General features: G+C 53.8%; 3 protein-coding genes across 8 annotated transcripts; 2 read left to right on the forward strand and 1 right to left on the reverse strand.

The window, feature by feature from the left end:
- Positions 1–664: 664 nt before the first annotated feature.
- On the forward strand, positions 665–3968 carry ZNF513 (zinc finger protein 513; the record flags this gene model as incomplete). Its single annotated transcript, XM_079721531.1, has 4 exons — positions 665–719; positions 970–1125; positions 2125–2712; positions 2803–3968. 4 exons carry the CDS (start codon positions 665–667, stop codon positions 3627–3629), a joined length of 1626 nt encoding a protein of 541 aa, XP_079577657.1. The 3' UTR covers positions 3630–3968.
- A 125-nt stretch (positions 3969–4093) lies between these two features.
- Positions 4094–9776, reverse strand: SNX17 (sorting nexin 17; the record flags this gene model as incomplete). Of its 3 annotated transcripts, none has more annotated exons than XM_079721246.1 (15): positions 4094–4577; positions 4670–4711; positions 4803–4877; positions 5030–5107; positions 5271–5396; positions 5535–5738; positions 5835–5927; positions 6221–6290; positions 6539–6626; positions 6798–6888; positions 7000–7110; positions 7391–7455; positions 7975–8092; positions 9116–9190; positions 9684–9776. In XM_079721246.1, 15 exons carry the CDS (start codon positions 9744–9746, stop codon positions 4464–4466), a joined length of 1413 nt encoding a protein of 470 aa, XP_079577372.1. In that variant the 3' UTR covers positions 4094–4463. The 3 variants fall into 3 exon arrangements, with proteins under 3 accessions (XP_079577372.1, XP_079577373.1, XP_079577374.1); XM_079721247.1 differs by having other exon boundaries at positions 9152–9190; positions 9684–9746; XM_079721248.1 differs by lacking the exon at positions 9116–9190 and having other exon boundaries at positions 9684–9746.
- A 356-nt stretch (positions 9777–10132) lies between these two features.
- On the forward strand, positions 10133–15727 carry EIF2B4 (eukaryotic translation initiation factor 2B subunit delta; the record flags this gene model as incomplete). Of its 4 annotated transcripts, none has more annotated exons than XM_079720444.1 (13): positions 10133–10163; positions 10542–10585; positions 10909–11044; positions 11240–11446; positions 11707–11789; positions 11980–12071; positions 12308–12422; positions 12622–12698; positions 13393–13495; positions 13735–13862; positions 14241–14418; positions 14817–14997; positions 15488–15727. In XM_079720444.1, the coding sequence occupies 13 exons, from the start codon at positions 10133–10135 to the stop codon at positions 15685–15687; spliced, it is 1575 nt and encodes a 524-aa protein (XP_079576570.1). In that variant the 3' UTR covers positions 15688–15727. The 4 variants fall into 4 exon arrangements, with proteins under 4 accessions (XP_079576570.1, XP_079576571.1, XP_079576569.1 ...); XM_079720445.1 differs by having other exon boundaries at positions 11243–11446; XM_079720443.1 differs by lacking the exon at positions 10133–10163 and having other exon boundaries at positions 10448–10585; positions 11243–11446.
- Positions 15728–16062: the final 335 nt, after the last annotated feature.

Below are 16062 nucleotides of genomic sequence, written 5' to 3' on the forward strand. Positions count from 1 at the left end.
TGTGTGCGGTGTGTGTGTGGCGTGTGTGCGCGCGCGGGCGCGCACCTGCCCACCTACCTGCCTGCCTGTGATGTGCGAGACTCAGGGAGAGGGGGGTCGGTTATGGTAACTCCCGGAGCCGCTGGCAGCCTGGCCTGGCGTCGCGGCTCATCCTCACCCCCTCCTAGGGTGGGGAACGATTTCCCTGTTCCTCCAGGGAGGGGTCAGGACCGGCCAGGCGACCCTTAAGACTAAAGCCAGGGTCACGGTTTGACCTGCCCTACTTGCCGGCCACTTTTCATCTGATCCCTGATTGGCTCGCCCGCTTGCTTCCGTCACAATCACTTCCTGGTCACGCTGTGGACGCTTTCGGGGCTTCTGCTTTCCACGGACTACGCGTCCCGTGTAGCTCTGCGACAGCGGAAGCGGAAGCGAGTACGGAGGTACCAGCTGGTCTCCGTAGGGCGGGGGTAGGGGGCTCCATGAATGGACGCGGCGGCGGCGGTGGCGGCGGCGGGAGCGGCCTGAGCTGGGCGCCGGGGCCAGGGCCGGGGGCTGCCCGGGGCCCGCGCCGCTGCATGGGGGCGGCCCGCGGGCCCTGAGAGGAAGGGCGGGCGGGCCGAATTGGGAGGGGCGGGGCCGGGCGGCCGCAGGCCGGAGGCGCGTCGGGCTGGAGCCGGTCACGATGCCCCGAAGGAAGCAAAGCCACCCGCAGCCCGTGAAATGCGAGGGGGTCAAAGGTCAGGGGTCAGGGGCTGCGAGCGGGGAGGAGCGGGGGTGGGGTCAGTGGTGTGGGTTCAGGTCTGGGTGGAGGGGGACTCTTGAGGGATGGGGTGGGCGATCTGGACTCCTAGCTTCCCATCGAGGTACTAACGGAACCCGAGAGGGTCTGCGAGTGCGGGAAGTACGGTCTGCGAGGGCTGGCTCCCCGGGTGCGAATGATGGGCCCTGTTCCTGAGGGAGGATCTACAAGCCTCTTCCCCTCTTCAGTGGATACCGAAGACTCCCTCGACGAAGGACCCGGGGCCCTGGTGTTGGAGAGTGATTTGCTACTAGGCCAGGATCTGGAGTTTGAGGAAGAAGAGGAAGAGGAGGAAGGTGACGGCAACAGCGACCAGCTCATGGGCTTCGAGAGAGACTCTGAAGGTGGGTTTGGGGGACTTACTTAAGGAAGTGACCGCTGGAACCCCAGCTTTTAGGAGGCGGGTTAGAGTATAGTGCCAGTGAGCAAAAACACCGTTTCCTGCCACTGGGGCTGGTTCAGTTTAGATTTGAGCTAGATTTCTTCATTTGCCTGATGGTCCATCACTTTGTTGAGGTCAAGTTCTGGGGCCTGGTTCAAAGGTGGTATGAATAGGACGGTAGAGAAATCACACGGAACAACTGGTTAAAAGTAAATGCCCTTTTAATAACTTCATCCCGCTCCCTAGCCCATTCCTTAGATGAGTTTATTTTTAAGAGGTTCTGGGAAGCAACCTCATTCAAGTTAGTACTTACATCTAATCTCCCTTTCACCTGCAGCATACACTCCTCTTGTATGGAGGTATTAGTCTCTGCCCTGAAATATCCTTCCACATTCCTCTTCCCTGTGATCTTAGCATCACCCCATCCTAGTTTGCTGCACTACCTATCCACTAATGCCACTTCTGAAGGATGATTTTGAAAGTCATTGAGAGAATCCACGTAAAAGAGAACCCATCCTTTAGGCTTAGAAGTGGTATTACATGAGTTACTTTGTTTCCTCTTCCCTCCAAATTTTGCCTCTTGAGATAGTATGGAGGTGACTGTAAAATAAAAACTAAGAGTCCTTACTGATAGAGGCACTAGAAAAAAGTATCAGGCCTCTGCCTTGTGTATTTTTACTTTCTTATCCCAAGAATCAGTTAATTATTTGATTATTGATTCATTTCAGTATGTGGTCCACCGTGAGCCCTTGGTCTTTTTCCATTCACTGGTCCTATGTACAACTCTGTCATCACTAGGTTAGTCCAGACTTGGAGGTAGATGATTTGTGTTGAATTTTTAGGATCATTGAATTGAAGAGAAGGGTGGAGCCCAGCAAGTGGGGAGACCGCAAGTGAGAAAGGGAGTTTGGAGTCTGTTCCTAGCCTGTGTTGATGTCTCTTCTCATGTCTGTCTCACCAGGAGACTCTCTGGGGGCCAGGCCTGGGCTTCCCTATGGGCTGAGCGACGACGAGTCTGGGGGCGGCCGGGCACTAAGTGCGGAGAGTGAAGTTGAGGAGCCAGCCAGGGGTCCAGGGGAGGCCAGGGGTGAGAGGCCAGGCCCAGCCTGCCAGCTGTGTGGGGGGCCCACAGGTGAGGGGCCGTGTTGTGGGGCAGGAGGGCCGGGTGGGGGGCCCCCGCTGCCCCCACGGCTACTATACTCATGCCGCCTCTGCGCCTTCGTGTCCCACTACTCGAGCCACCTGAAGCGGCACATGCAGACACACAGCGGGGAGAAGCCGTTCCGCTGTGGCCGCTGCCCCTACGCCTCAGCCCAGCTCGTCAACCTGACGCGACATACTCGCACCCACACTGGCGAGAAGCCCTACCGCTGTCCCCACTGCCCCTTTGCCTGCAGCAGCCTGGGCAACCTGAGGCGGCATCAGCGCACCCATGCGGGGCCCCCCACTCCTCCCTGCCCGACCTGTGGCTTCCGCTGCTGTGCTCCACGTCCTGCCCGGCCTCCCAGTCCCACAGAGCAGGAGGGGGCAGTGCCCCGGCGACCTGAAGGTAAAAAGCCAGGGACCAAAGAACCTGGGACGTGGGTGGGTGGCCTTAGGGGTACTTGGATTCATAGCCCAGGTCTCACTGTCTCCACAGATGCCCTGCTGCTTCCAGATTTGAGCCTCCATGTGCCACCAGGTGGTGCCAGTTTCCTGCCGGACTGTGGGCAGCTGAGGGGAGAAGGGGAAGGCCTATGTGGGACTGGATCAGAACCACTGCCAGAGCTGCTGTTCCCTTGGACCTGCCGGAACTGTGGACAAGAGCTGGAAGAGGGGGAGGGTAGTCGGCTGGGAGCCGCCATGTGTGGGCGCTGCATGCGAGGAGAGACTGGAAGTGGCGCCAGTGGTGGACCCCAGGGCCCCAGTGACAAAGGCTTTGCCTGTAGCCTCTGCCCCTTTGCCACTCACTATCCCAACCACTTGGCTCGGCACATGAAGACGCACAGTGGTGAGAAGCCCTTCCGCTGTGCCCGCTGTCCTTACGCCTCTGCTCATCTGGATAACCTGAAACGGCACCAGCGCGTCCACACAGGAGAGAAGCCCTACAAGTGCCCCCTCTGCCCCTATGCCTGTGGCAACCTGGCTAACCTCAAGCGTCACGGTCGAATCCACTCTGGGGACAAACCTTTCCGGTGTAGTCTTTGCAACTACAGCTGCAACCAGAGCATGAACCTCAAACGCCACATGCTGCGGCACACAGGCGAGAAGCCCTTCCGCTGTGCCACCTGCGCCTATACCACGGGCCACTGGGACAACTACAAACGCCACCAGAAGGTGCACGGCCATGGTGGGGCAGGAGGGCCGGGCCTCTCTGCCTCTGAGGGCTGGGCGCCGCCTCACAGTCCCCCCTCTGTTTTGAGCTCTCGGGGCCCAACAGCCCTGGGTGCCACTGGTAGCCGAGCTCTCCACACAGACTCACCCTGAACTAGGTCCTTCTCCCTTAGGGCTCTGTGAATTAGCCCTGACCCTCCTGTATGTTTTATACAGATGGACCAGAAGCCACCTTTACCTTCCTCCCCCGCTGGCCAGGGGCTCCACACAGACTAACCTAGGCACTATACGGACCAGTCCAAACCCCATGGGCGGGGGGCCCATATGGACCAGGGGGCCCTTGCCTTGACTGATGCGACTTCATAAGCTCAGTGAGAAAGGCCCTGTATCCACCTCCACTGCTCCCAGGGGCGGTGGATGAACTGGCTGGGGGACTGTCCAGCCTCGCACCTGTTTATTTAACTTATTTCAGTGCTTTATAATAAAGGAAACACTAACAAAGCCACGTCTATGCTGAGTTGGCGGTGGCAAGCACGGCTTGGCCTCGCCCGTAGCACAGCAGTCCGTGCTGTGATGGGGGGAGCAGGGGCAGTGAGAGGGAACCAGAGGTAGGCAGCAGTCAGGCTGAGTTTAATGATGGGGAGCTGGGCCAGACCATACACAGACCTCCGCCCATCCCCTTGGCTCATGGCCCCGAGAAGCCAGAAGCAGCCTGGGGGGAGTTGTGGTTCCTCCCCAGGCAGGTAGCCATGGTCCCGTGGACTTTGTGCAAAATACTAAATGCTAATTTGGCATTGAAGGCCAGCTCTGAGCGATCCTTGGTATAGCCAGCCCTGGGGAGGGGAAGGGAAGGCAGGTTAGGAGGCCCCTGGCCGAGGAGAAAAGGGGACAATACGAAGAAAAATACCCCAGTTTGGGGGATACAGGCACAGGGCAAGTTTCTGAACACTCCTCCAGGGTAGAGGACAGACATCCGAGCTCTGGAGATCACAGATCCTCATCTCCAATGCCCTCAAAGGCGAAATTGCCGTGGACATCACTGGCACTGGCATCTGTACTGGGAGTGCCAATCCCCCGCAAGCTCACGGCACTCAGCTTGCTCTGTAATAAAGGCAGGGTTGGGGTCAGAGGGCTCAAGCCTCCCTAAGGTCCCCTACAAATACCAACCTCACCAACCCTCGTGGGAAACTCACTGAGAGTTTGACCATGGACTCCCGGCTGGCATCAGGTGACTCCTGAGGAGGAGGAGGCAGAGGCATCAGAGACCTCACTGGGGAGGTGACACAAGGCCTGGGGGCTGGGGACTGACCAGGGAGTAGTACTTACAAGCAGCGGTGGGGACTTCACTGCTTGCTGGCTGTCTGAGCGTCTCAGGGTGCCCCCCACCCGCCGGCGTAGCATCTGGGGATGGAGACATGAGGTGCTGATAAGGGCTGATCACTCCCTTTGGAATCCCAATCCCTTCCCCTCCCTCTCAGGAGAGGCATCACACCTAGGACAAAAGGCAGGGAGAACACAACCACTCGGCTGCTTGGTCTGTGCTTGCTGCTTACCTTCCTGATACTGCCGCCGGATTTCTTCACCATCAGTTCATCTACCATGGACTGCAAGCAGATGCTCATCATGATAGCCTGAGGGCAAGGAGAGAGCTCAGCCTGACTGGGTGGTCATCCTGAGCCCAGCACCCCTAAGACAAGGGCTCCCACTCACATGGAGTCCTGGAAGCCCTAGACTTGGGTATCTAAGAGAGACGGTGCAATGGGCTCCAGAGGAGGCCTGAGGGTGGGCTCACACCTGGGGGCTGGTGATGGTGACCCACTGTAGCCGGTCCTTGCTCATGAGGTATTCAAAAGCCAGTTCCAGGCGCACCTCACCCCGGCCGCGACCTGGGCTGCTTGTGCCTCCACTGGGCAGTGGCACCTGGGAGAGGAAGGGTAAGAATTAGGCTGAGCTCATTCTGACCGATGTGTCTCTCCCTGACCCACTCCAGCCCATTCCCGAAGCTCAAGGCTTGCCGGGCCTCCATCCCAAAGGCCTCCCCCTCCTACCCCAACTCACAGAGGAGGTGACCCGCCAGCACCGCATGCGGGTGACCCGGAAGGAGCCTTCACGGAGTTGCTGGCCAGGCAGGCGGAGCTGGAGGCTGAGCTCACTGTTGCCTGCGCTCACCACCACTGGACAGTCCTTCTCCGGGAAGTCAGCCACACAGGCATCAAAGCGCAAGTAGCCATAGTGCCGCAGCGTCTGGGCCAGCCGCAGGAACTGAAACCCAGTCAGCACGCGGGACGGGTCAGGAGGGGAAGTGGGACAGCCCAGAGGAAGCAACCCCTTGGAGGCAGACAGGGAGGCAGGGCTCACCTCCTTCTTGGAGACCTTCTCTTGCAGTGATTTGAGCTGCCGGTGCTGCTCCTTGGTGACTAGGATCCACCCACGCTCAATGTCTGATACTGTCTACAGCGGAGACAAGGGGTGGGGTGTTCGGGGCTCCCATTCAGAGACCCAGAGTGTCCAGTTACCTCTGTCCAGCCTGACCCCTAGCCCCACATTTGAGCAAGCTCTTCGCAGTTGAGTCCTTGACCATATCAGCTTACAAAGCAGGGAGAGTAGAGGTTGTGCCGGATGCCCTGAGAGTATTCTAGAAACTTCCCCATGAACTGGCAGTAAAGATACGAAAGGAGTTTTCTTGGCAGAGGGACACCAGAGCCATTTTCAGGGGAAGGGTTCTGAGGCAGCTCCAAGCTCACCTGAGCATAAAGCAGGTTCAGGCCAACCCGGTTCTCCATGACATCGTCATCATAGGCAGAGTCCCAATAACTGTGAGGCCAAGGGGTGGAAAGGGGTAATGGGGCTAAGCTGGGGGAAGGCAAGAGGCAGAATGGAAAAGGGGCAAAACCGGAGCAATCTGGAACTATGTATGGGGCTAATGGTGATACAGTTGGAGGAAGCTTGGGAGGCCTGGTAGAAACACCCAGCACTACCTCCTTGTCCAGATTATTCTGTCTCAATACGTGGCCCCATAATCCAGTCCAGCACCCTCTCCCTCCTCCAAGCCCAGCCCTGACCTCTTCCTTAGCATAATCTTATACTCTTGACTCCGAAGACTGGCAACAGACACATAAGGCAGCTCAAACTCTTGCAACTTCCGTACAACTATGGGTTTAAAAGAAAAAAAAAAAAAGAAAGAAAAGAAAAAGAAAATGTAATGAAACTCAGGAGAGGGAATTCAAGAGAGAAGCCCTGGGGAAATGCCACATTCTTGGGGGAGACAGGCGAATTCACTAGTGGAAACAGAGGGAAGCTGTAAAGTCCAGACAAACTCACACGAAAAGGCTCCATCCTCTTTTTCTCGAACAAGAAAGAGACTAAAGTATCCGATCAAGTCATCTGGAAGATCCAGCTTTGCAGCCACAGCCTAGGAATAGGGAAGGAAATACCGCTCATCATGCTGGATGGTTCCAATCACCCCAAGCCTGGGAACCTGGGGTGCAGGGGGAGGAGGGGCAGTGCAGAACAAGGGCCTCACCTCCAGGACATCCTCAGTCTGATCTGAAGTTAGCACATTGACCAGAACTTTCTGCCCGTTGCTAAGTAGCACTTCCAAGGAGACCTCTTCTGTTGGGACCTGCTGTGTCTCCTGGTTGTGAGCATACACGGGAATGGGAGGCGCCTTGTTAACAACATGCCCAGCATCCAGCTCTGACCCTTCCCAACTACGTTGTATTGTAGGTCCCTCTGGTGACTTTATTCTCAGCTGTTTAATTATAGACTGGGTTTCCTTGATTTCACTGGTACAGCAGAAGCCCCATTCCATACAGAAAGGTGCCAGGATGGCTCCTCTGTACCCACCTCATTAAAATGATGTGGCCCTGCAGGAAGGTGCTTCCCTTAAAACTTGGTCCCATCCAAAGCCTTACCTGTTGTGCCCGACGCAGGAAACTATTGAAGGTCTCACTGCTCCCAAGCAAGGGGTCTTGCCGAACTGTGGGGACAAGAGAATGATGTTCTAATAACTTATGATTCCCTCTTGGATCCCCCCACTTCTCTTTTTGGCAGGCCCCCCAGGTCCCCTTTCCTGGGCTGATGGTGACTTGTCACATCTCCCAACTGGCCTCACCTCACTCACTGTTTGCATAAATTCTTCACCTACCCCACCCTTGGCTACCATCTAGTTGAGTCCCGTCTATAGAACTAGGGAAAAATAATGTTCATCTAAAGCACATCAGATACAAATTAAGTTCTCCCCGCCGGTCGAAACTGCTTTAAGACTAGTTAGTGCTCTATTAGTATTTCTCATAGACGTCAGTGCCCAAATTGCTTTGCTGGCACCTAGATACCAGAGCATCCTTGTATGCTATTTACTTTTGCTAATTAAATAATAGATAAAACAATAGCCTTCCCAGATCCTCAGGTTCCTTCAGGACCTTCTACAAAATCAGCTGTTTTGAGTCTCTGTCCACAGTCCTCAACAGTCAGCCTAAAGTTCCCTCCAACCACTCACCAGCTTGCATGTACTTCTCTAACTGCTCTCTCCTCTGTTCTACCTCAGCGGGTGTCAGAGAGAAAAGCTTCTTTGGGGGAAATGCAGGAAGCACATTGGCCCCATATTCCTTCCGAAGCTATTTGGAGAAAGAGATACAACTCTTCACATAAACATAGCAAATGAGAAGAGGCAATCCACATTCATAATGTTCTCTTGGGCTCCCCTTCCCTAGTCCCTGCTCCCCTGTCTACCCTGGTCATCCAGGAAATCATTCCTTTGGCAGGGGCAGCATCCCAAGGGAGCCGTTCCTCTGTCCTAGATATACGTTCTTTCCAATCTTACAGTGTACAAGTCAGTCCCTCCACAGTGTGGGAAGGGTTTGTATAGGGCCAGGGCCTAGGGAGACCCTTGCTTATCTAGCAAAGCTGTGTTCATTGAACCCTCACAGGAAGCAAAGGGCTGTGTAAGGAAAGTTTATGTGCACAGTTAAGTAATAGCTAAATATATTCACGAAGTATTTTAGGACTTAAAGGGACTTTGCAGATCAATGACTCCATTTTTCAGTTGTGGAAGCTGAGGCCCAAAGAAATCAGGTAACTTGCTCAGGGTTGCACAACTAGTTATCAGTAAAACCAGGACTCTGTACCGAGTTAAATACAGAGCTCAGAATCTGGTGAGGAGAACAGAGAAACGTTACATCACAGACACATAAGGATAACTGGAACAGCTACACCCGCTCAGGTGAGTCAAGGAACACAGACAGAAACTGGTGAATGGTTTGTATCAATATGAGCAGGGAAAAGAATTTCAAGTTGCAGCTCAGATGACAGAAGGAAAGTGCTTTGGCAGCTTAGGGGGAAGGGTTGTCGTTTTCTCCATGCACAGGCACAGGCAGTGTACAGGCTGTGTAAGATGGGGACAGAGAAGAAAGGAGGGAGTATGTAAGTATAGGGAGGAGCAGTTACTGGCAGACATTAAGCTTCCTGGGAGTTACCCGGAAATGGAAGACGCTAAGATAAAGCACCAAATCCTTGCCTGTGGCAGTGATTATAGGGGAACTACAGCCTACGGGAAAGCGACGAGAAGGGAAATGGAGACACTGATGCCCAGGCGTAGAAAAGGGCTTGAAGCTGCCTCAAGGCAGGGGTGCTAGTCCCACCTGCTCGTGCAGCCCCAGGAGTTGGCTGTAGCGCACCCGACAGTGCAGGACTCCATTCACGTGAATGTTATAGGCCTGAGGACACAAAAGCAGGCAAGCAGTTTAGGGTCGCGGTCTTGTTTAGGGTCGCTCGCCTCGCTCGCCATTTTGGCGGGGCTTGAGAACCCTGGCCGGAAGTTGCCTGCCACAGCTCCGCCTGAGCAACGCGCCGAGATCTTCCAAAGGTGGCCAGTCGATTTTCCCCAGAGCCAGGTCCCAAAGCAGAAGGACCAGTCGGGGGAAACCCGGGCGCTCAGGCTGCAGTCTTCCTCCCCAAGAGGCCAGGGACGCCCACCAGAGTAGCCGCGGCCCAGCCGGGGGAGGCGATGCGGCCGAACAAAGGACCTACAGGAGCTGGGGAGACCTTTGGATGAATCTGAGACGTAATATAAGCTCCCAGCGAGGCCGTCGGGACTCGGCGGCTTGTGACCAGGCCCGAAAGGTGACGGCCGGACTTCGGAGGCCGCTCGGAGAGGTCTCCGGCCCGTTATCCCCGCCCCTGCCCGGCCGGGCTCCGGCCGCTCCTCACCACGTAGGCGGAGCCGCCGCTGTCCCCGCTGCGGGACTCGGTTTCAGGAATGGAAAAGTGCATGTTCCCTGCGGCAGGGCCCGGCCGGGTCCGGACTGTGAGGGCCACAGCGGCTTTGCACGCTCGCCTCCGCTCCTCAGCGCGTCCCCGCCGCCTCGCTCGCCATTTTGGGGGGGACTTGCGATCAGAGGTGGGAAGGGCTGGGGAAGTCCGCTCTAGGGCGCAGCGCCCCCGGCATCCTGGGAAATGTAGTCTAAAGGGCAAGAGCCGACAGCCGGGATTGGGAGCCCAAAGCTGAGAAGGCCCTTATCGCGACCCGTAGCGAGGGGCAGAGAGCCCCAGAGCACTTCGGGGCTTGTAGTCCGGTTGGGGCTGCACGCCGAGGCTGTCGGCCCAGGGGGCGCTGTAGTCCCTGCGACCCAGGCGGGCGGAGCCTAGGACGGAGGATGATGGCTGCCGTGGCCGTGGCTGTTCGCGAGGGTGAGTGAAGGGCCGGGCGCACAAACAGGTACGCAAGCGGACGGGCCTCGGACGGCTACTGATGGGCCCTGAGTACCTCTGGGCCCTGTCGTTCGGTTCCCGCGCCACGCCGGACTCTGGTCCGCAGTGCCTCGGGCGCACTCCGTGCCGCGTACCGGCTTGTTCCTCCGGGAGGTGTGCGTGCTCCCTCCTTCCCCCGCCCCCCTTCCTTTTGATCGTGCCGCGCACTGCGTCCCCCACGCCGATCCCCGGCTCACCTCCCGCCTGGTGGCGGACCCGTGGTCATGCAGACCCAGCAGGCAGCAGCGCCGAGTACGTATCCCCGCAAACCCTCCCGGAGCCTCTCTGGTTCACTTTGCGCCCTGTTTTCTGATGCAGACTCGGGATCTGGGATGAAGGCGGAGCTTGTTCCTCGGCCTGGGGTAAGTGCAGGTGCCCTCCCTAGCCGCCTGTCAGGCGGTACGCAGGAGGCCGTGTCAACTTCGTTCCGACCCAATCTTCATCCCCGTTTCACTTTATTTCTTGGTAAAGCCAAGAGATTTTACAGAGCTTTTTTAGCCCTAATGGTAATGTGACTGTGACCTGCAGGAGAAACTTCGACCCCTGTGGGCTCTAAGCTCGTAACAGGTACCTGCTGAGACTTAGGAAGGATTAGGGATCCTGTGGGAGACTAGTAAGTATCCAGTAGTGTTTATTCATTTTTGGAATTGTTGGGGAAGATTAGTGTTCTATGTCTGTGTCTTAGGCAGGGGGGAGGGAGATGACCCAAGAAGAAAAGCTGCAGCTTCGGAAGGAAAAGAAACAGCAGAAGAAGAAACGGAAGGAGGAAAAGGGGGCAGAACCAGAAACTGGCTCTGTTGCATCTGCAGCCCAGTGTCAAGGTGCGGGGGCTTTTTTAAAGGGCCGGGGTGTGGAGCTGGTAAAGGGATGTGGTGAGAGAGAAGGGGGGTAGACAGGACAAAGTTGGTTTGAACAAGTGAAAAGTGAAAAAGTTTAGATAAACAGGAAAAGAAGCTTTGGTTGGGGCATAGCTATTACCTACCTAGGGCTTGGGCACCTCTTCCTTCTACCTTTAGCAGGCCCAACCAAAGACCTGCCTGGACTGGACAGTCAGTTGGGCAGTGCCAAAGACAAAGTTCCAGCAGGTCGGAGTAAGGCTGAACTTCGAGCTGAAAGGCGGGCCAAGCAGGAGGCTGAGCGGGCCCTGAAGCAGGCAAGGAAAGGGGACCAAGGAGGGCCACCTCCTCAGGCCTGCCCCAGCACAGCTGGAGAAACCCCCTCAGGTATCTTCAAGGCCTCTGTTGATTCAAATGCCTATGTTAGCTCAGGCTTCCCCACAGTAAAACAGCTCCCAGTTTTCACCTTCGTTCCTAGAGTTCACAATTCTCTCCTTAACCTCATCCTACCCCTGTTTCTTTTTCTACTCTTTTCTCCTGTTTTTTTCCATCTCTCTCTCAAATCTTTCTTGATGTCCCTTATGCCCTGAAAGCAGATTTCTCATTATCACCTACAGTGTCTTGAAAACACGATTGTTATCTTCTAGGAGTGAAGCGTCTACCGGAGCATAGTCAGGTGGATGACCCCACGCTTCTGAGGAGGCTTGTTAAAAAACCAGAACGACAGCAGGTAGGAAGTGGGTTTGGTGTGTGGCCAGAAAGAGCCTAGGGAGATGGAATAGAGGGAGAAAAGGTGCACGGGGCGAAGGGAGACCCTGGAAAAGGGTGGGTATTGGGCTCACCATCTTCTTCCTTCCCAGCATTAATTATCCCACAGTTTTAAACTCTGGGCTCTTGGTCCTGTTCCCTGTTTTGTCAAGGTTCCTACACGAAAGGATTATGGATCCAAAGTCAGTCTCTTCTCCCACCTACCCCAGTACAGCAGACAAAACTCCCTGACCCGGTTTATGAGGTAGGAGCTTATGAAATTGTCAATAACTTTTAAGCATGAGGAGTTTTAGTAATTCTGTTTTGAAAGTGACTGGAAACTTGAGGTTGGATCTGTGGAAAGAAGCATGAACATAAGGCAGAACTCTAGAGGAAATGGGGGTGTCTGTGCGAGTGAAGGAGGTTCCTTTTCATCAGGGGCAGGTGGGCGGTAGGTGCTCAAGTTCCCTTGCAAAGTGTGTGACACCGCCATCCCATCAGCATCCCATCCTCTGTGATCCACCCAGCCATGGTGCGACTCGGCCTGCAGTACTCCCAGGGCCTGGTCAGTGGCTCCAATGCCCGGTGCATTGCTTTGCTTCGTGCCTTGCAGCAGGTATGTCCCATTTTGTTACCTCTTACGATCCAGCCTCACCTTCGCCAACACTACCCCAGCTTCTCTCACCCAGAGTAATCTCTGGGGGGAAGAGGGAATGACTCCACCCTCAGAAGACTTTCCTCAGAGAAGCTTACCCTATCCCCCTTTCAGAGACTTGTTAGGGCGCATTTTGCTGATCAACCTGTGTACCCTACAGGTGATTCAGGATTACACCACACCTCCCAATGAAGAGCTGTCAAGGGACCTAGTGAATAAACTAAAGCCCTACTTCAGGTAAGGATGACCACTGCACATCCACTCCCACCCCACCTTGCTCAGTCCTTTCCTTGGACCCTTTTTTTTTTTTCTTTTTCAAAGTGTAAAGGTTTTTTTTTTTTATGTGTAACACAGACAAAGTTATTTAAGTCAATAAATTTTTAAGGAATTTCACACGTTCTGATTCTTTCCACTGCCAATCACCTTAGTTCCTCTAAACTCATAATCTTCAAGATAAAATAGCCCTTTCAAAAAGAAGTTATCATGTGAGTCAGCCACAATTCTTTTAGTTAGGCTTCTTTGATCTCCAGTGAAATATGGACACACTTCAAAATTCCCCTCCTGTAATCTTTGGGATCCAATTTCCTCAAGCGATTTACTTTAGGACCATGTTTAGGGTCAGGAGGTGGATCTGCCTGGTTCTGAATTTGACACCCTAGAAAAATAGTATTAGTTACTATTGAGGACTGTCAAACTGAACAGTATGAGAAACTATAGGAATACTGTATCAGTAGAAATACCAGGTCTAACATGCACAAAGCCAAGAAAACCAACGATGCCAAATACTGAATTTATATTGCACTTGGACCCCTTTTCTTGCTTGTCTACCTCTATTTTCATTTTTCTGTCTTCTCTTTAAAAAAAAGCTTTTAAGTGTGAAAGCTTTGTGAGCTGTGAAGAGTTGCACAGATGCAAGGTGTTGTTTTCGTAGCTTCCTGACTCAGTGCCGTCCCCTGTCAGCAAGCATGTACAACGCCATCAAGTTCCTTAACAAGGAGATCACGGGTGTGAGCAGCTCCAAGCGGGAAGAGGAGGTGATGAGTATGAGGAATGAGCAAGGCATGCACCTGGGGGATAGAGCTGGAAACATGTTCGGGGCTCCCAGGAGGGGCAACTCTCTGGTCTGCCTGGTCAAGGGTTAAGGAGGTGGTGGGTCTGTCTGACCTGGGCCCCCTTTAGGCTTGTCATTATATGCATATTCAAGCATCCCGCATGATAATCAAAGGGAAAGTTGTGTCCAGTTCTTGTTCCGTAAGTATCTTGCTCCATTTAGGCCAAGTCAGAACTTCGAGCAGCCATCAATCTATACGTGAAAGAGAAGATTGTGCTTGCAGCTGAGGCAATCTCACGCTTTGCTTATGAGAAGATCAGTAATGGAGATGTGATCCTGGTATATGGATGGTATGGGCCAGACCCTATGACTGAGAAAAACGGGGAGTGAAATGATTTGAAGAAGGAACTGCCCCTTTGCCCTTTTGGAATGAGCTAGCTATCAGTCAGTGACATTTTTTTTTTTTTTTTTTTTTTTTTTTTTTTTTTTTGCGGTACGCGGGCCTCTCACTGCTGTGGCCTCTCCCGTCGCGGAGCACAGGCTCCGGACGCACAGGCTCCGCGGCCATGGCTCGCGGGCCCAGCCGCTTCGCGGCATGTGGGATCTTCCGGGATCGGGGCACGAACCCGTGTCCCCCGCACCGGCAGGCGGACTCCCAACCACTGCGCCACCAGGGAAGCCCCAGTCAGTGACATTTATAACTGAATCCTCCTCTCCATTCACTCCAGCTCATCTCTGGTATCACGAATTCTTCAGGAGGCTTGGGCTAACGGCCGGCGGTTTCGGGTGGTAGTGGTGGACAGCCGGCCACGGCTGGAGGGGAAGCACACGCTACGTTTTCTGGTCCGTGCTGGGGTCCCTGCCTCCTACCTGCTGATTCCTGCAGCTTCCTATGTGCTCCCAGAGGTGAGGGCAGAGGAAAAGGACTCCAAAGTTGGAGTAAAAGGCTATAGTAGTATAGACATAGTCTCGCCTTCCCAACGTTGTAATTGTCTAGAAATACTAGAATTATACAGCTGTGTTTATATTTAGTAGAAGAAGCATCCACAGTATGTTATATAGCATGTCTAGCTATTGCAAGAATCTTATATAAAACTAGTAGCCGCTGAGAGGGAACAGGACAAAAGAGTTTAGTTTTCCTGTGGGTGGTGCAGTGAGTCAATGATCAGGTGTTTTCCAAGAGCCTTTATTAAGATTTGTTACCCATTGCCTTAATATTGCTGCCCTGGGTAAGAGTTGGGAACCTTATTCTGCATTGGTCACACATGACGTTTTTTTTTCCTCCTCTCTACTCTCCAAAATAGGTTTCTAAGGTGCTGTTGGGAGCTCATGCACTCCTGGCCAACGGGTCTGTGATGTCACGGGTAGGGACAGCACAGCTGGCCCTGGTGGCACGGGCCCATAATGTGCCAGTGCTGGTCTGCTGTGAAACATACAAGTTTTGTGAGCGTGTGCAGACTGATGCCTTTGTCTCTAATGAGCTAGGTAAGGAGGCCCAGGAGGGCAGGAGAGAAGGTTCCAGGGACCTGAGAAGATTTGGGAGGGAGAGGGGAGGTTGAAGTACAACTTATTTTTTATTTTTTTATAAATTTATTTTATTTATTTATTTTTGGCTGCGTTGGGCGTTCGTTGCTGTGCGCGAGCTTTCTCTAGTTGCAGCGAGTGGGGGTTACTCTTCATTGTGGTGCGCGGGCTGCTCACTGCGGACACGGGCTCTAGGTGTGCGGACTTCAGTAGTTGTGGCTCACGGGCTCTAGAGCGCAGACGCAGTAGTTGTGGCGCATGGGCTTGGTTGCTCCACAGCACGTGGGATCTTCCCGGACAAGGGCTCGAACCTGTGTCCCCTGCATTGGCAGGTGGATTCTTTTTTTGGGGGGCGGGGCGGGGGGGAGGTGGATTCTTAACCACCGTGCCACAAGGGAAGCCCACAGCTTATTTTTTAAAAGTACGTAAAAGGGTACACCTCCCATTGCAGATGACCCTGACGATCTGCTGTGTGAGCGAGGAGAACACGTGGCCCTGGCTGACTGGCAGAACCACTCGTCCCTACGGTTGTTGAATCTGGTCTATGATGTGACCCCCCCAGAACTGGTGGATCTGGTGATCACGGAGCTGGGCATGATCCCTTGCAGTTCTGTACCTGTTGTGCTGCGAGTCAAGAGTAGTGACCAGTGAGTGGGGGAACACAGGGTCAATAAATGACATACTCCCTACACTTAGCAACTCTGCTGCCTTTTATCTCTTTTAGCATTGCCACCGCTTAGGTTAGGAGTCCAGACTCTCCAGCCCCTCTTAGCACCTGCTACCAACCTCCATGCCAGTGCTTTGGGGCCAAAGTGAAGGTCAGTATGGAGACCAGAAACTATCCAAGTCATCAACCATTTATTGAGCATCCATGTGCCAGACACTGAGCTAGATATGAGGAAAAGTATAATAAGGACAAATAAGAGTCCTATCCTTAGTATTTTAGTATTATTATTACATTAATGTTTAAGTTAAACCAATATATTGATATTGATATTAAATAGTTACACAATATATTAATATTTT

The sequence above is a fragment of the Hyperoodon ampullatus genome, assembly GCF_949752795.1.
Source record: "Hyperoodon ampullatus genome assembly, chromosome: 15".
NCBI lineage: Eukaryota > Metazoa > Chordata > Mammalia > Artiodactyla > Ziphiidae > Hyperoodon > Hyperoodon ampullatus.